This window comes from Priapulus caudatus, unplaced genomic scaffold, assembly GCF_000485595.1.
Source record: "Priapulus caudatus unplaced genomic scaffold, Priapulus_caudatus-5.0.1 Scaffold185, whole genome shotgun sequence".
Classification (NCBI taxonomy): Eukaryota; Metazoa; Priapulida; class Priapulimorpha; order Priapulimorphida; family Priapulidae; genus Priapulus; species Priapulus caudatus.
Window position 1 is genome coordinate 169,398 of NW_014577246.1, and position 19,878 is coordinate 189,275.

Sequence of the window (19,878 nt, forward strand, 5' to 3'; positions counted from 1 at the left end):
TGTTAAACATCTTCTAACAATACACTGTGTATTGTGGTAGGTACCTAACAACTGTGTATTTAAATTCAATTTCATTTTCAATAAATTCAATAAAACCAATAAAATAATTTCAATAAATTCATTTAACTAAATGTCAATCTCAAGTTTACAAATCAAAAAGTAAACTAATTAAAAAAAACAAAAAAAACACAGTGTATTGTTAGAAGGTGTTCAACAATACACAGTGTATTGTTGAAAGCTCGCTAACAATACACAGTGTATTGTCAAATGCCTAAACATACAACACACTGTGTATTGTTAGTTACCAGGATTATTTGATATATATATATATATCATGATGATATGTATATATATATGTTATATGATATATATAGTCGAATGATTGACATTAGAGGCTAAAAGGTGTGCGTAAAAGTCACGATCATGTTTCAGTTGTATTGATCTATTACTGCGGATGTTCGAGTCTCATGAAATTGTATACCCCCATGACAAATAAGATACCACACTATCCGCTTCCTATGTTCGGCGGGTGGGAGAGGGTGCAAAATGCCGTTAGGTTATACGTCCGAGATCCCGAATGTTGTGTTTCCGGTTCGCCAACGGTAAGAGATATATCGACGGTAGGGATAGTTATTATTATTATTATTAAATCTTTATTGCATGTAATTAAAATACAAATACATGTACGGAAAACAGCCCTTTTCATGGAGAAAAATCGGATAGATGCAATAGTGTTGATAGATGGGGAGAAAGTGGAGTCAGCAGAGGGAGCAGAAGGTGAGGGAGTTAGATGAGGGGAGGAACAGCTGAGTCGTGACAAGTTGTTAAACAGAAATGCCTCGACGTCTGCACGCGTCGCGTTGCGATCTATGTTGCCCTTGTGTCACTATTGCCCGCGGTCACACTTGCCATGTGGGTCGCATTTCCATAGGACGCGCTCATGACACGCGGCGATAGTTGGTCACTGCGTTCTATTTCCCTGCAGCTAAAGGACTCAGACCTACGGCGGCTGCATCTGTTTATGTGAGGGTGCTTTGCGATAGTAGATGGTGTCCATAGGCAGCAGGCCTGCTGAATAAGTGTGTCACAAAAACTAATTAAAAATACTCCGATTTTTGTAATATATGCTCTTTATTCGTGCTAAATAACACACAGTGTGATGATTCGCCGTTATCCTCCGAGAATAATCCCACTGTGCGGAGTGTAGCTAAATAACCACAGAAGCAAGGACCAGGTTCAGCTCGAAAAATTACTAGCTAATTGTATATAATGTGTGTATGATGCACATTTCCAGTAAGTAGTTGGATTCCGATTCATACACAAAAACGACGGACCGGTCACCATGGGTACGTCAGAATGGTACAATACCACGACAAGACCCATGTTACTTTTCATGCTTTCTAGACGGAAGTAGCGCATCTACCTTACGTGTATAATGCAGATTAGTGCACTCTAGTGCCGCATATTACCACAAAGAAGTTCAGAAAAAGGCCTTAATTCTTCAGAATTAAAGTAGTGCAATGTGTAGTTGCAGTGAACAGTTGGCGGAAGGTTACCGTCGCGTAATCCCTGAAAGTTTTCATCGTGATAAGATGGCATCACTTGTATGAAGAGACGCACGAATAAATCCTTACGTCGAGGTTAATGAATAAGAACACAGTCACTGTGTGCATACGTGGAAAATGCGAAGACGAAACACACATTTTACTTAGGAAGCCTAGAAATAAATGAAATTCCAATTATTCGATTTGATCAAGCGCTTATAATACCTATAGGTATTATAAGCTCTTGATATGATACACGTTTATGGGCTACAGCATGATCTCGAGCCATCTATCAGCTTCTGTAGTTCGGCCCGTTCTTATAATAATTTATCGCCCTTTTATTCACTGCTTAAATAAAAAAAATTCTACAACTAGAAATTATAAAACGACTATATTACATATACTGTAATTAGATATACTAATGACAGGAATATATGGTAAAAACAAGTGAACAGACTAAATATGATATATATGGAGGTTACATTTAATAATTAATTAAATAAAATTCTGAAGGCTCTTTACCCGCGAACCAGAAGAAGAATGGCGATGCGGTTGGTGATATGGTTGTGGATAAACAGATAGAACACGGAATATCATATGTGGACAAGTAAATAATTTGCATGTAGGCCTATTTACATTTACAAAATGTTTGTATTATCCATTGCAGACTGTTCGACATCACATCCTAGATGAAGCTGAGGATTTTCCAGCATCCGTACCGACTAGTGAGAACAGTAAATCCGCACACAAACACGCCAATAGAAAGAAAAGAGATGTTTCGTGGGCTGACGAGGTAGATATCAGCTTTAATGTGCGTGCTGGGGTGCTACATATTTATGCGTTCTCTCTTTAAATAAGCACCACCAACTAATAAATTTTCACTACCTATCTGATTATATCAAAAGTACATTAACAAATGCGTGTATTGTTATTATGCTGCGGATCATATCTATGAACTATGATTGGCTTCTGTTCGTAATTACGGTTTAAAATATTATTACTTGTGCTGTCGTAAATACAGTGTTCATTACGTATACCACATACAAGACAAATGGCGCCATCTATACACATAGGTAATGCGAATCTCTATCCGTCACGTGATTTAGTTTGATTAAATCAAGGAAAACGAAGGTAATCGGGTAAATAGATCTGTTTCCGAGACGCCAGTCATTGCTCATACGCAAATAAAATGCACAGAGCCATGAGAATGAGACAGAGCGCTGATGCAAAAGTACTAAGAGCTATGTAATGAAGTAAATGTGCTGTTGATGTGTTCACGCAGGTATGTGTTGGTGATTCAATCTAACCTAGATTAATACATGGTGCATTTACTGTATGACTCGGATGTGGTGACAGTGCATAGTGGCTGGGTTATCCGTTGATCAAACGCTTCTATATGAAAACCCGCACATTTGAAAACACCTTGGTGCCTCAGCGGATTAAATCTCAGCCACTATAACATACAACATTTAATTGTTGTCAACAAACAAACTCTGTGAAGAAGCGTAGTTATGATAATAAACTATTCATCGCTTTTTTATAGGTAATCTTGTGCGCTGTTCAAGTCACGGGTGACAACAAATGGGAAACTTATCTAACACCTGCGGATCACGAATCAATCAAGATGTCAGCTTATAAGCACATCAACGCTGCAAGGTAAGACATTTTACCGATTGCCGGAAGATACAAACACTCAGCCCTTTATTTTAATCATACTATCGTTGTTATATCTCGCGCACACTAGTTGTGTGTTACATTCAGATGCTACGGCTGTGCAAATATGCTCGCAAATGTTTAGTTAATATATATTTCAGAGTGACAACGTTAACTGTGAGTAAAAATGTAGTTAAAACTGTCACTAAATTCGGTCATTATTACTCTACGCGGCCATCCACTCAACCACCCCACGTTACAGTGATAAATAAACCTGGATGATATACCCTGTGCATCAAAGGATATAATCTCGCGATTTTCTCCGAATAGAGAGAGGATACTGAACCGCTCGAGTTTCCGCTAGCCGCCTTTCTCACTTCCTCTACCAGTAACGTAATATGAAATACAGGTAGGAACAACCACGGGTTTACCGCAACGTCATCATGCGCGTTCCCGATGGAAATAATTGAAATTTTCTTGTTATCAGAAGCACGCTGATGCCTCGCGAGACAGTCCACACTCTGCTATACAACGACCACGATGAGGCTCTCAGCGACTGCGCACCATCCGTCGTAAGACTCCGTGTGCCGATCGACATCAACGAAGATCGCATGCTAGACAGATCCGACTCCGGAAAATCGACCGACAGCGGTTTCGCAGACGCCACCAGAAATCTCAGCACGTCCGACGATGAGAGCGGAGAGACGACGGCGAGGCTGGACGACGGTCGCTCGTCGTCGCGCGTGAAGGGCGAACCCGAGATCGTCATCTTCACCGACGAGTCTTCGCCGCCGACGACGACGAGTCGTAAGATGAAAATCTTTCAATCTCTGTCGAACATCCCGCTTTGGAAGAAGAAGACGCAGAACAATCCCGCGATGAACGATGACTCGAAGCTGATTCCTCCTCCTCCGATGATAGTGACGACTAGCAGTGATGAGATATTCAAACCGACCTTGAGCAAGCTAACGCAGCAGATACATCCCAACATGCAATCGAACATCAAAATGTGCAAATCGACGACGGACATTGGCAAGGTCGACTCGCTCGATCCGAGAGCACTCTTCAAGAATGCCTCCACGGGATCTCTCGTCGATGTGTCTCCAAACTCTTCTACAAACACACTGTGTGGTGCGGAGAAGCCACCGAGACCACACTCGCCGAAGCCTCCTAAGTCACCGCGTTGCTCGCGGTCTGTTAGCAACAGCAGTACTGAGAGCAACACGCAGGTTCGTTAATAGCACAAATATTATCATATTTATGTATATAATATAATAATTATAAAAGCACAATGAGTTTGAAACACGGTACAAATATACCCGTGTAAGATGGCATCGGCTTCTTTGAAGTCCAGTTGAAATTTAAGCAGTGTCAAACCACGTAATCATTTCCTATGTTGTAATTCGTTAATGTTGGTCATGTCATTGGTCTAGTCATCCACGCACGCTGACGTGCGCACCTTTGGGTTTGCTCACACTCTTTTTGATGGTGGTCTGTACTTCGACTCTGGTGGCTTATCGACTTACGTTTTATTTGCTTTGGTGATGGGCTGCATATACGTTATATACCCCGCTATCTAATCCGAATCTAGATTTTAGAACGCCGAAGCATATCGTCAAGAATGATTGGCAGTTTAGACACCGTAGAAGGTAGTCAACTCCCGTTTGCCGTTTTACTTGGGGATGGTAGAATTTGATATGTCCTTGTATTGCGAACCTTCTCATAACCTCTGGCTTTGTGTTCCTTGTGGTAGTTGCATTAGGAGTAGTTAGTTTATTTCGCCAAGGTGATGGTATTATTCGTCTTTTCAAAAAGGTTCTTTATCGCTGATTACTCTGCCTTGATGTTGACATCATGCCCCAACATGTGTCTCCCTCTTACAAAACTTCGCTGGATACAGCATCTTAGAAAATGTCCACTCCTCGTATTTAATCGATCTAGTAAGCATCCATGCAGCATCTGTTTGTTAATTATCACGGTAAACTCCCACGTATACCACATCGGACACATGTCAGTAACCAGTCTGTTAATGACCACGCAGTTATGTAATAAGAATAAAGAAATAATAAGGGCTAATGAAATAAGAATGCCGTGTTTGCTCCTCAGTCGACGTCCCTCCGAGCAAAGCTCACCTATGTGCGTGACCGGGTCAAGCTACAGAGGCGCCCCCATGTGCGCAACCGGCCAACGTCGGACACGAGCAACCACGATATCTCTCAGTTTCGCTACCTGAGAGGGAAATACGCACAGGCTCGCTCGCGCAGAGCATACTCCGATCTTGGCGATCACCTGTCAATCACGCAGGCTCTTAATTGTCACGCCACGGCCCATAAGGAAAGTAACGGATGTTCAATAGAGTCACTAACATTCATGAATATTTGCGATGAATGCAGAAAGGATTGCTAATACTTAGTCAATCTATAGCTGCGTAGGGCCGTTGGGAAAATACTGGCATAGCCGGGGCGATGGTAAAGTTATTACAGATGGGTGGCATGCTAGTATACCTACTTATGTACGTCGACCAATAGATTGAGGATGGGTCGTGCGAGCAGGTGTCACGCACAATACGTTTCATTGTAAATTCGGTCGTGAAATTGCAAAGTGGGCGTTCACGAACTGCCACATTGTAAGTCCAGGGCAAAGACATGAATATACAAACGCTGAGCTGGACGAAATATGCAGAAGGCATTTATATGCACGTTGGAGCAGGCCCGTGCCATAATCCTCGATAACATAATTCTTAAAAAAACGATTTTGTAACAGTATTAATTAATTATCCCAGTATATTGGAAACAAATTCATTGCAAAATCTACGAAACGGCAACTTCAGCGACAGTCATTTCTCTTTAAACCTTCGACATATATATACGTGCAGATATATTATGATCGTCGTTTCTGCTGTACAGGAAGGAGCAACAGCAGCACGCAACGTTGTTCTGAACCATGGCTCGGAAAATACATTGAACGTCCACAAATCGGGTGCAAAGACCCGACATTCTCTGAGCACGATGGATTTGAAGAAGGAGCATCTGTACAGAGCACATCAGGGTTAGTAGACATACACACGCACGCACTCATTCACTCATACACTCACGCACACACGCCGGCACGTCAAGATCTCCCGCGGGAAGGGAGCGGATAAACTCGCACTGTAAATAGTAAAGCAAATGCTAACTAAAACTTGGCGGATTTCGACTTTTCACCAAATTCGAAGCTTTAAAATTGCATCTTTAACAGTTTTATCTAGAAATTTGAATGTGTACAGATAAATCAGCCCAGTCGATCGTTTTCATAATTTACTGCGACTAGCACAGCGCTACATATAAAGAGTGACTGAAAATTAGTCAAATATCAATTATTAACAACCAGTACTAGACCAAAGATTGCACTTTAATCTAGTTGAGATAACTGATTGCCCGTTTGCAGCTATCAGATCTTCAAGAGCGACACCTGGCACTGAATGCTGTAAGAGACATAGCGTGACTGCAACTATGGACCTGCCAGGAGATGAGTCTGAGGTAGACACGAGTAGACAATTACTCATGATCGCACATCCGTATAGTCTACAAGTTTCTACAAGTTACCCATCGTTTTTTTATGACTAATGAAACGCTAAAATCTTATCCACAATCAAATAACGTGTCACAAGCGCGGCTCTATATCTCAAGTTTTATTGTTTTTATAACTTGTTACACGTTTAATTGCAGGTGGGTTCTAAGTCCATCTTCGCCGAGGCACTCTGGGATCATGTTACGATGGATCCGGATGAACTTCCGTTTCGTGTTGGGGAGGTCATCGAGGTCATCGACAATGAAGACAGCGACTGGTGGTGGGGCGTGAACGGGGAGACGGAGGGATGGTTTCCTGCAAGCTTTGTGCGGGTGCGTTGACTACATTTCACTAGATTTCCCTCCAATATTATAGACTTTTTCTCAGTATTTTAATGGCTATTTCTTCGTGTGAAATTCACTTAATTCCCTAAATTGATAGTTTTGAAACCTTTTTTTAGAAAATTTTAGGAGAAGTAATTAGAATAAAGTTGGGGTTACTATAGAAACAACTGGTTGACGAGGATCGCAACGCATGTCACATTGCGATTGCAGCTTGTTATACTAGATTCATAGTTACGTTCTGACTTTCTAAGGTAAAATTCATATGCTAACACTGTATACACCGTACATCCGCAGGTTCGAGTAAACCAAGAGGAAACGATGGAGGATAGCTTGGAGAATCTCTCGCAGGGAAGCGACGACGATGACAAGCTTTATAGGAACAGCCACGGGGCTAACCGCATGAGCAAAGACGAGGTGCGAGCGAAGGTCATCGAGGAGATAATCAACACGGAGAGAGACTTTGTGGGGCTGCTCAAGAATCTCTGCCACGTAAGTATAGATATATAAATCTCTCCCTGTGTGTCTGACTGTCTGTCTGTCTGTCTGTTTGTCCGCCCGCCCGTCCGTCCGCCCGACTGCCTACCTGCCTGCCTGCCTGCCTGTTTATCTGTCTGTAGTTCTCATTCTCTTTCTCTCTCGCTCTCTCGTTCAACCTCCTCTTATTCTCTCCTCTTTGGGTCACCCTTACTCACACCCATACACACACTCACTCACTCACGCACGCACGCACGCGCGCGCGCGCGCACGCACGCGCACGCGCACACGCACACTCACGCACGCACGCACGCGCACGCGCACACGTACACGCACACGCACACGCGCACGCACGCACGCACGCACGCACGCACACACACACGCGCGCGCGCGCGGTCGGACAGATAGATCTGCCATCTTTGTCGCAATGTCTTACTCTCGCACCTCTCCCCTTGCCCATTATTAATAGTTGCGTATAGCACTCATCTGTCGTCCATATTTGTTGATATAGATTTAAGATTATCCGTGCTTTACTAGGGGTTCCTTCATCCGGCCAAGCAACGACCTGACATGTTCAGCAGAGAGATGATCTCCATTATCTTCAGCAATATCGAGGAGATCTACAAGTTCCAGACGCAGTTCATGTCCGACCTGGAGCGTAATGTTGACCTCACACGTCTGCACGTGAGCAGTATCGGAGGATGCTTCCTGCGACAGGTACGGAAAAGCCCGCGTTTTTGTCTGTGTTGTCTGTGTTTGTGTGTTGTTGTGTTTGTTTGTCCATTGTTTTTGTTGTTGTTGTCTGTGTGTTTTCTTTGTCTGCAGATGTTTGTTTGTTGTGTTTTTGTTTGTTTGTTGTGTTTTTGTTTGTTTGTTGTGTTTTTGTTTGTTTGTTGTGTTGTTGTTGTTGTTGTTGTTGTTGTTGTTGTTGTTGTTGTTGTTGTTGTTGTTGTTGTTGTTGTTGTTGTTGTTGTTGTTGTATTTGTTGTTGGATTAACTATCTCTTTCTTTCTTTTTTATTGTTGTTTATTTATCTCGAAGAGGGTTGGGAGTTTTCTGAAGCAGGGGTACGTGCTAGTTAAGTACTGAGAAATTAAATATTTTACCTAAACAGAATTGCCAAGATATTGTAGATTAATTGATCACACAATATCTTAGACACTGAATGGATGTGGCACAAGACATCCTTCTTTTGATGTCCATATTCATGCAGACGGACTTTTGTTTTAACAGAGGCAGGGTTTCGAAATATATTCCGAGTATTGCAACAACCATCCGCAGACCACCGTAGAACTCTGCAACCTGACCCAAGAAAAGCAGTACAGACACTTCTTCGAGGTACTAACAGCGCAGTAACACTCAGTAAAACGTATATGTACATAAAATTAATAGGAGCGAATCCATGCGTCTCTCTTTCTTTCTCTCTCTCTCTCTCTCTCTCTCTCTCCCTTTTCTCTATCTATCTATCCTCACTATCTATTCTATCTATCTATCTATCTAATCTATCTATCTATCTATCTATCTATCTATATTAATATATATATATATATATATATATATATATATAATAGTATATATATATATATAGGGACATATGTGTAGAAGAGGCCTGGACAGCCTCTACGGGGCACAGCTCGACTGAGCTACCCCACGTAGATTTAGCTTGATGGTCTGTTGTTGCCATTATAAATGTATATATAAAAAAGTTTCGTTTAAGAAATTGCTACACGAAGTTAGCAATGAACTAGTGAGAATCACGGTTAAAACCCAAACCAAAAGCAGTGAACACATACCTAAGAATTTCCTTTATTATGGAATACAACGCCAGCAACCCACAGATCAAACAGATCATCCAAAAACACTGGCACGTTCTCTCAGCTTCACCGGCCCTGAACCACATCCACGACCATCCGCCATTCTTCGCCCTAAGCAGAGGTAAGAATTTGAAGGACGCGCTCATACGCGCAAGAATATCCCCGCCGCACCCTCGCCCTCAGCTCACCCACGCCCATGGTCGCACCTCAACGCCAGGCACACGCCCCTGCAGGCGTACGCGCTGCTCCACGTGCAGCACGGTCAACTCACACACGGTCTTACCCTTCCCTCCCCCCCCTCCGGAAATACATCACGCACTCCTTCACATGCATCTCCACGAACCTCATCTACGAAATCTCCTGTCGCAAATGCCCCGCGGCCAGATACATAGGCGAGACACAGCGTAAACTCAAAGATCGCATAGTTGAACACCTCCGTGACATTACCAAACGAGACATGAGCATACCCGTCAGTGCTCATTTTACACGCGACAACCACACCGCAGCGGATTTTCAGTGCAGGGGCATTGAAAAAATATTCTCGGACCCCCCTGAACATCCACACACGATTCGCATCAGAAAGAAAAGAGAAGCCTATTGAATCCACAATCTAAACACCATCCAACCATACGGACTCAACCTACGGGTCGATATACCGGGATGGATAGAAGACTATCACAATAACCCTGCTAGCATGGAATCAACGTGAGGCTATCCCTAGCCAGACGACCCCAGGGTAGCGAGCAGTTCGATTCATCCTTTCTCTCGTCGCTCTATCTCTTTATCTCACGCGCTTTCAGTTCTTCCTTTTCTATCTATCTCGGTGCTCATCTCCTCCTTCTCTATTAATCTCATACGTGTTCGCCCTCAGTGTTCCGTAACTGTCCGTGCATGCACTCCCGCGCCCGTGCGCGTGAGCGCGTGTATGCGCACGTATGTCTCTCTATACCTCGCTCATCCCTTGTTTTCCCTACGGCGCTTCTCTCTTCTTGCTGGCTACATTTAATTCCAACTGTGCTAATCGTATATATCTTTACTCCGCAGGGATGCCGACTGATGCAAAATATGATTAATATCTCACTGGACGGCTTTTTGCTGACTCCTGTTCAACGGATATGCAAGTACCCACTACAACTGGCTGAACTGCTCAAACACACCCGTCCGGACCATCCAGATTACAACGTATGGTTATAACACCAGTTTGACAACTAGCCGTTATTGATAACTAATAAGCTTATTACGCACATATGCGTTCTAAATATGTTAAGTATACGCGCTGATATTAAAGTAAAGCCATTGTATTAACCAATCGACGACAAAGAAAATTTTATTTATATCTAGGCTCTAGGTACTTATTACCCCTTCGTATCTCTGTAAACGTCTGATGTTCACGTTTCTTCGCAATAAAATATTTATGCTTGCATGATAGCGAACTCATAAAGCACTTAGGATGTAACACCAGGCCGATTCTCACCTAGGTTTCGTCGCAATAAACTGCCAGGAGTAGGTGCTGTAGTGAATAACGAAACAGAACAAAGATTATATCAACCATACGTATAGAAACACATTTTCCGTCTCGTGTGCAGGATGTTAAGTTAGCGTTGGCAGCCATGTTGGATGTTGCTACACTCATCAACGAATGCAAGCGCAAGAAGGAGAGTCTAGAGAAGTTGGCAATATGGCAATTACAAGTCATAGACTGGCAGGTAAACAGATTGATGCCCTCCTGTATCGTAATGGCGAAGTTTCAAAATAACACGTGCGTTTTCATGCAGCGCTCTGTATCTCCGTTTTTAATGACAGAATAATTCTATCCCTACTTGCCGTCTGCGCGAATAACTAAGCATTTTCTTGCACATCACAATAAATAAAAAGCCCGCCTAGGGAAAACAACAATGAAATTGTTTAGTGATTACAGCACTGATTATAACCAAGCATATTATTGTATCGTTTACGTAATATATAGGGGCCACCCTTGTTGGACCAGAGTTGCCTGTTGATATATTCCGGAGAAGTTACGAGAGTGTCGTCGAAGTGGGACAAGGAATGTAACATATTCCTGTTCGATCACCAAATGGTGATTTGCCGCAAGGTACCTAAGCTTTCTCTTCGCAAAATATGAATATACATAATCGGGGAACGACGACACGCGATTTTTAATCCCGTCTCATATAACAATGTCGGTATACAAGGAAACATTAGTAAATCAATATAGACATCCTGTAAGCAATGGAATGTTGCCTGGTAGCTCTAAGAAAAGGCAATGTATGTCACGATCCGTAGACACGTCATACATAAAATTTAGTCTTACGACCAAGTCGTGCTAGTAACCTGGTAGAAGGATACGAATAACGGTATATAGCCCGTGTAAACGCATCGTTTTCCGACCCCACTATATATTTTATAATATTGTTTGCGGCGCTGTACGACAGGAGCTATTAAAGAAAGGGACATACACGTACAAAACCCGATTGGGTATGAACTTCTCTGACATCATTGACGTTGACGATGGCAGAGACATACAGTATAACGCAACCGTGCACAATGCCTGGAAAGTCTACTCACAGAGTCAGGACAAATGGTAATTATCCGCTTTGGCGGTTTCCCAATTGTAAATTTCCCTAAATTTGTAAAATGTAAATTTGTAAATTGTAAATTGTAAATTTGTAAATTGTAAATTTGTAAATTGTAAATTTGTAAATTGTATTTTGTCCCGTAAATAAAAATACGCGTGACACAACACCTCAATCACGTTGTTTAAAAAGCCTACAGGTCTAAATGGCAACTGCACATATTTCCGATTCCGATAAAATCGTAATATTAATAGTGAATAAAAACTTATTTAATCCTTGTAATATATATATATATAGCTCAATATGCTTAGCTATGGGTTTTTCTTACCGATCAGAATTCCACTCACAGCAGCTCCTGTAAACATCACATGTGGCACTCAGCCTAACTAATTAAGCATATATATAATATAGAGGCGGCCGTTAGCAACACATCTTAACCATGCAGTATGCAGTTAGATAGTAGATGTGGTTAGATATCCTTATGCATTCGCGTTTCAGGTACTTGTTCTATGTGAAGACGCCGTCCGAGAAGAAACGCTGGATGGCGGCGTTTGCGGAGGAGCGGGAGTCTGTGCGAAAGGAACAGGAGAAGGGCGGGTCAGCAAGCCGCGAGGAGAGAGACGCCGCCATGGTGGTAGCTAGTAAAGAGCTATCATTAAAAACAGCGGGTATTCACCTTTCCACTTCGTTTAATACCCTCTCGTTCTCTCTCTCTCTCTCCCTCTCTCTCTCTCTCTCTCTCTCTCTCTCTCTCTCGCTCTGTCTCTCTCTCGCTCTCTCTCTCGCCTTCTGCTCTCGCTTCATCTCTCTCTCTCTCTCTCTCCCTCTCCACCTCTCCTTATCTCCTTCTCTCTCTCACACACTCTCCCTCACTCTCTCCTCTCGTTCTCACTTTCTCTCTTTCTATCTTTCTCTTTTCTCTCGTTCTATCTCTCTCTCTCTCTCTCTCTCTCTCTCTCTCTCTCTCTCTCTCTCTCTCTCTCTCTCTCTCTCTCTCTCTCTCTCTCTCTCTCTCTCTCTCTCTCTCTCTCTCTCGCGCGCTCTCCCTCACTCTCTCTGTCGCACTCTCCTCCTCTCTTGCTCGCTCGCTCTGTCTTGTGCACACTATCTCCCATTCTTGCTGATATTTGTCTACAATATCTTACTCTCTTGTTGCCACATCAAAATGAAAACTAGTGTAAATACTCTTTCGCAAATATTGAGTACAAAGTTTCGCGTAATGTTTCCTATCTGAAGTAGGCAATAAAGTACATAACTTAGACATAACTAAAATTTACGCCTCTAATCAGTTATGTAACGTCCCACAGCTACAATACAATTCGCGTCTAACAATAACGTTTTTTAGTCCAAATTACACATTCCTGTTTACGTTTTTCAGACGTAGTGCGCAAGACATCTAATGCAGGACGCAGGCGGCCATGGAGAAAGTTCAAACTAAAGGGACCATAGTGGAGTTAGGAGCACTTAAAAATCAGAATTGATCTGATTAGTGTAAATAACTTTGACTAAAATGTTCGCTTCCTCTAAAAATCGTTTGATCTGTTTGCATATATTCATGTACGGCTAGAGCTGCTATATGACTGCGTTGGGATGTCCGTTATATCGAAGCACATTCCTTCACTCTAATACCGGTTACACACACACACACACACATATATATATAATATATATACTTATATATGGATCTGCTACTCCCACGCCCCGTATTGCATTATCAGGGAGTTAACACCATGTTGGGGCCAAACAATACACAAGTTAGCACGATAATGTGTTTACTACACTGTTACAAAAGTTGTTGTTATGCATACTTAAAGTTGCATGTGAGTATGCGGATATAAGATGAGACGAGATACACTGAATCCGTTTTAATTGCTGGTCATGTGGCCACCATATTGTAAACACTTTTCACACGGGGATACACGTATGCCTCTTATTTGTATTCGCTATTTGACTGTAATAAGTTAATAACATAACAAACTGTAACACAGATGGATGGTTACTAATAAAGAATGACATTTACTTCGATGACAAATAGATTACGTTACCGTTAAACAGAAGTTGATATAATGGGTGATACCTCTGTTTCGAGATGAATTCAGTAGAAATTTATATCAGCACACGTGTCATTTATTTACACGGACGTTTAAAAATACGTTTCTTCAGCAACGGCTGATAAATATTTATATGCGTATGAAAAGGCGAAAGTGTTATTGAACTGTTCTTTATTCCTGTTGTTGACGAACTAAAATAATCGTCTGCTTGTAAATGATAAAAGCACAGAATGATATATTTCGTACGTCATATGTACTGTATGAAACGTCAATTAAATAATTACACGTATTTAAACGTGTCTTTGTAAAATTAAACCCGTTGGTTATTGTGGTGCACGTGTGAAAGTAATGCTAATATTGCACACACAGTATGTAAGTAGAAATAACAAGGAAAATATTTAATAATTAATTTGTACATATGACAACTAATAATAAAAAATTATTTTTTTGTGGATGTGCTTAGACGTGTCTTCTATTACTTCCATATTGACATATCGTATCTACACTATAGCAGAATTAGGAGGGAATTAGGCCTCTTTCAGTTATTAAAGTGAAACATGAAAATATATATTTTTTGTAAGTATGTGCTTTCTACAGCGTATCATACAGCTAACCAAATCCTATTTCTATTTTGTTTGGCAATATACAAGCACATGTCATATACACATATGCACATATGTATGTGTCATATGCAAGCACAATTAAATCTTCCCCTATACTATAGTGTATAAAATTTCGTAAACATTTGGCGTCTTGTAATTATTAAACTAAAACACCGAAATTGATATCTTTTCAACCACTGAGAATATGTGTGCTCTGTCCGACCAACCGGAACTTTCCCGCAAAATGATGGCGAGCCGTTCACTAGAGCTTCAGATATTCAACGCTCGAAAATCTATATGGTGCGCGCGGCTTTTATAAATTTAGCCCTTACTGAAGTCGCTAACAAGTTTACCACGCTTCTAAGTTCTAACGACCGACGTCGCGACTCTGATGCAATACGGCGCTAGTTAGAATGTTAAACCGTTCGACCCACGTTACGTCATCAACTTCAATCTCATAAACGTCATCGGCACGTCACTTTACAAGAAAATGTTCGAACAAGTAGAACGGGCAGAATGGCCAGCCACGTTTGCTCACAGGTTATGATTTAGGAAGTGAGTGAGAGATTGTTTACTTGCAAGAGAAGAAGTAAACATGTGAACAGATAGACAGATAAATAGACAGATAGCTATAGAGAGAGAGAGAGAGAGAGAAGAGAGAAGGAGAGAGAGAAGAGAGAGAGAGAAGAGGAGAGAGAGAGAGAGAGAAGAGAGAGAGCGAGAGACGAGAGAGAGTCGGAGAGAGAGAGAGAGATGAGCGCGAGAGAGAGAGAAAGGGAGAGCGGGAGAGAGATTAGAAGAGAAAGACACGCACGCACGCACGCAACGCACGGCACGCACACAAACACACACACACACACACACACACACACATCACACACCACACAACACACACACACTAGAGATGGGACAGAGAAGAATTAAGAGAGGGACAGAGAGAGAAAGGGGGGGGGGAGACCCGCAGAGTAGTTCCTAAATAAGTGGATAAATGGAATAGAAGGAGTTCGTTAGACTACTCTCGATTGACACGCAAAGCACCTAACATGGTTCGTTACGTAATCGTCGAGCCGGCCAACGCATAATTATGACCCGATCTAGCAATATTGTGTAAAGTCACCCTAAATTAAAAATTTAGTTATTCAATAACTCATAGCACTACAAAGAGGGGACTGCAAGCTTAAAATGATTTCCAAACATGTTTCATTATGTTGAAGGTCTTCGATTTATGCACATTTGAGTTTAGTATTATGCAACAAGCCAACCAACAAACCGTGCCAGACAAAACGGGCGAATGAATGTGATGAAAACCTGTTCCATATATAAGTGCCTATATCAACGATAGGGGTTACACTCGTTTGATTGAAACCTAACTTGGCCAGAACACTCAATAGTACTGGTTTTGACAAAAGGTCATTGTAGGAGTACATGATTTTTATGATTGAAAGTTAAACTGTAAACTATCACTGCATGCAGAATTTCTGATTGTATGCTCAACATTTCACAGCTCTCCTAGTATTTCTTTATACATGTTATGGTTAAAATCACGTGTTACTTGAACTTACAGTAAAGAATCTTGCGATGTTTCACGGCAAACTCTATTCCCCATTGACACTGCAGTTAATCCGTCCGCCAGTATGTGAAATACTGACATAGCGCCAGCGCACAAACGTCACTATTTCACATACGCAGCGTAGAATTAACTATGTAAGAACTGTTACGTATCTCGGAGCTGTACGTCACTATTCTACGTTGCGTTTGCCAATCTATGTGAACATTCTACATATATGATTCTACGTTTGCGTTGTCAGTCGGTCCTTTGCTTTGGTGACGACGTTCTTTTTATGCATTTTTCTTCTAGGGATCGTTGAAGTGGGTCATTGCGAAACATGCAACTGATACATTCCAAGAAGAATCAAATCGTTCTCAAAATTCAACCAACGACAAAATATTAGTTCAGTTATCAGGCTGATGAACGAAAATCCTCAACTGAAGGCAGTGTTATAACACGGCTGTCATTGATTGATTTTTCTATAGTTTCACAACACTAGATCGCTTACGTTGTAAATTCAATGTCCTTGTCCGTCGGAGATTTTTTATTTTTCAGTAGCGACGAGGCTGAAGCGTGTAGGCATTGGGTGACAAAGCTGTTAAACCTCCGATCCATTAACAGAGCAGGCGAGGCTGCATGCCATCATCTTAATTCTTTCATGCAGTGTTATCTCCGCTATATCGCTTGCTACAGCTGCGGGCTGTTGTTTCTAGGTTTTCTGGGCTCGGCTCTTCAAAAGCTTACTATCATGTCCCTCAACCTCATCATTATCGCGCGTCGAATTCATCGGGACAGGAGCTAAATATAATAATAATAATAATAATAATAATAATAATAATAATAATAACAACGTAGCTTCACCAAAGAAATCATTTTCAAGATTAGACTAGTTCTCATCACTCACTGCTGATCTCAAGTTGCAGATCGTCATATTATTTAAAATCCTAGCAATTTTCTCCTCTCGAGTCTCGACAGAGACATCACTAAAAATTCAAGATAATTTCACCATGCGTCTGCTAACTTAGGGCGCAGCCATTCAAATTTTACCACAATGTACTGCGCGCGCTGCGTGGGGTCGTCGGTGATTAGTCAATCAGCGAGGTGTCAGACCATATATAGATACCTAATATAGATACTAATACTATAATCTATAGATACTATGTATAGATGCTAATATAGATACTAATGGATACGATACTAATACATACTATAGATACTGATGGATATCATACTAATACTATTGATACTAATATAGATACTATAATAATATAATTATTTATAGGTGATATTGATCAGTGGGTTAGACCCCATCCTATTACTATTAGCAACAACAGTCGGTTTTACAGTTGCAAGTTAGGTAATATTATTCATTGCCAAATAAGGAAAGAGGAAATCCCAACGTTTATTTTGATGTGCATATCATGAGGGTTCCCCGAGTACAAGCGGTTTGAAAACGGAGTTAATTTCGGCATTGTCTCTCATAGGAAATTCTATGCAGGTTTGAGGAATAGGGTCTACAAAATGTTAAATTTTAACATTATATCGATCACTGTGGACTTCGAGACTCCGGGAACTGAAACTTGAGTATGTTCTTATTCACGCATGTGCGTGCTTGCGTGCGTGCGTGCGTACGTGCGTGCCTACGCGCGCATTGTGAGGCGGAAGAGTTGTTCAACACGAAACACCGGATATATGTAGTAAAATAATCCACTTTATTTGCATCACTATAATCATCTCTCAGAATCAAAATAATTTACGAACAACTGCGTCCACAGCAGTTCGATGAACGTAAGCAAAATCGATCTGCTGTACACATTTTTAAAAATATCTCAATTATTATAAACATATATATTATAAAATTACACATTTCACTGATTTTCCCCCATCGCATAGATATCTCATCACGTAAAAAACGATCATGCCAACCACATATAGTTCTCGTTGTTTGGAATGTGCGCCCCGGAACCATGATGTCATAAGAGTGAAATAACAGCAGTGCTTTGTTTCGATTCACTCCGGCTCCTATGCATATGTCAGCTCTCACCGAGACGTTACATATAAGATATACAACTATAACCACTTACTCCCCGTTACATCAATACATGTCCACATCACACAATGGATCTCAAACGGACATCAAGTTTATACCGTAAAAGACTGCCGCTGCATAGATTAGTGGAGCCGAGTAGCTGACCCACAAGGAAGTGCTATTCCGAGTCACTAGTCGACATGCAGAAGACTGACTCACGCTCTCACGCACCTGCCTTTACAGGTAATTGCATAACAGATGATGACATAAATATTGCGTGACTTTAGTCATGAGGTAATGGGTGTGCTCAGTGATGACGATTACTGAAATTGCTATTTCCACTTTCTACACAGACGTCAGACAACACACTGACATGCAATATGTAAAGATAGGCTCACCTCTCTAAAAACGGTTGCACTGGTACCTACCTACCTACCTACCTACCTACCTGCCTACCTGCACTACCCATGTGTAACATGAAACACAATGTGCATTCATTTTTAACATACATGCATGAGATATATACCATCAAAGTATGTGACTAATTTTCTTGGTGGAAACAAGGCCATGTAAAATTGCAAAAGGTCATGCGCCACCAATTTCACGAGCAGGCGTTCACCTGGAAATCCCTAGTGCTGTTACTTCACAAACAATCAAGACTGGGTCTATACAGCATCAATAAAATACGAGTTGCAACAATATCTCGCTAATAATTTTCTAGCATTCCCTCCCTCAATTATTGTATTTAAGTAGACATTGCAAAACAGACTTCAGTATGAAGATTAGGAACCATATGATTCTGTTTAAGTGGCATGCACATTGAACATGTTCTTTTCATAAACTACACCCAATGAATTCTACACTCTCACTCAAGAGGCCAGGCAGTCACAATCTTTAACATTATAACAAGTGTACAAACCATAGGCTGAAAGAGGGGATAACAATCATTTTACACTTTTAGATATTACTTTAGACCCCAACTCTAAATCCGAAGAAATCTACATTTAATCGTGTTCACTCCCAGATGGAAGGTGGGACGGGTCACGAAAAGGAGTAGGGTCCGTACACTTGTGATAACGTTGACACTTGTGATAATGTTAGCAATTGTGATAATGTTGACAATTGTGTACGAAACTTTACAAACATGAAGCTGTGAAACGATTACATTCTGAATGAAAACGAGTCCCTATGCTGCACCACTACGCCACAGCAACTATGAATGAACTCTATTTCTTCCTCTAGTTATATGAAGCCAAGTAGTTCTAGCATCCTCCACAGCACTACAGAATCCCGTGGCCCATGGCAGACAACCGATCTAGCTTCTCTGAACATGCGATAGGTAGCGCCACCCTACAGGGATGTAGTCAGCTGGTTATTCCGCCTGGTCGTCTCTGGTTCGATGGGCATCATCTCCACATGACGGTACTGCTGAGACTGAATGTCCGGTGCGATAACACTGCTCCTCGGCGCCTTCTTGCTTACCTTAGCAGAAAAATGAGCACATAACTAATCATCCCACACACACACACACGCACGCATACACGCACGCACGCACACACACAAACAAACACGCACACAAGCACACTGTGAGAAATTCTGCAGCTGCTGTACACACCAGGGCTCTCCGAGCTTTTTCATTATAGCATGGCGGGTGCTGCCTTTACGGTCGTAGTTGCAAATCGCTGAAGGCGGTTTG

At 41.6% G+C, this 19,878-nt stretch overlaps 2 protein-coding genes across 14 annotated transcripts in view; one reads left to right on the forward strand and one right to left on the reverse strand.

Moving 5' to 3' along the window:
• LOC106806906 (rho guanine nucleotide exchange factor 9-like) overlaps positions 1-14,317 on the forward strand; it is a 39,586-nt gene extending 25,269 nt beyond the window's left edge. For 2 of the 6 annotated variants that reach the window (XM_014809051.1, XM_014809052.1), the window contains 16 exons: positions 2,212-2,337; positions 3,088-3,200; positions 3,685-4,426; positions 5,304-5,535; positions 6,108-6,245; positions 6,624-6,715; positions 6,905-7,078; positions 7,385-7,579; positions 8,102-8,281; positions 8,798-8,902; positions 10,423-10,560; positions 10,965-11,084; positions 11,345-11,470; positions 11,811-11,959; positions 12,450-12,619; positions 13,330-14,317. In XM_014809051.1, coding sequence (XP_014664537.1) covers positions 2,212-2,337; positions 3,088-3,200; positions 3,685-4,426; positions 5,304-5,535; positions 6,108-6,245; positions 6,624-6,715; positions 6,905-7,078; positions 7,385-7,579; positions 8,102-8,281; positions 8,798-8,902; positions 10,423-10,560; positions 10,965-11,084; positions 11,345-11,470; positions 11,811-11,959; positions 12,450-12,619; positions 13,330-13,400 — 2,871 coding nt within the window. In that variant the 3' untranslated portion in view covers positions 13,401-14,317. Of the gene's footprint in view, positions 1-2,211; positions 2,338-2,682; positions 2,827-3,087; positions 3,201-3,684; positions 4,427-5,303; positions 5,536-6,103; positions 6,246-6,623; positions 6,716-6,904; positions 7,079-7,384; positions 7,580-8,101; positions 8,282-8,797; positions 8,903-10,422; positions 10,561-10,964; positions 11,085-11,344; positions 11,471-11,810; positions 11,960-12,449; positions 12,620-13,329 lie in introns of those variants that run through there. The other 4 variants (XM_014809055.1, XM_014809057.1, XM_014809053.1 and 1 more) reach the window with 4 other exon arrangements.
• Positions 14,318-17,844: 3,527 nt separating this feature from the next.
• The window catches only part of LOC106806908 (probable phospholipid-transporting ATPase IF), a 40,388-nt gene continuing 38,354 nt past the window's right edge, over positions 17,845-19,878 (reverse strand). For 3 of the 8 annotated variants that reach the window (XM_014809059.1, XM_014809058.1, XM_014809064.1), the window contains one exon: positions 19,621-19,664. Coding sequence is in view for 2 of the 8 variants with exons in the window: in XM_014809061.1 (XP_014664547.1) it covers positions 19,533-19,664 (132 nt within the window). In the remaining 6 variants the exon portion in view is untranslated. Of the gene's footprint in view, positions 19,665-19,878 lie in introns of all 8 variants that reach the window. The other 5 variants (XM_014809061.1, XM_014809060.1, XR_001393598.1 and 2 more) reach the window with 3 other exon arrangements.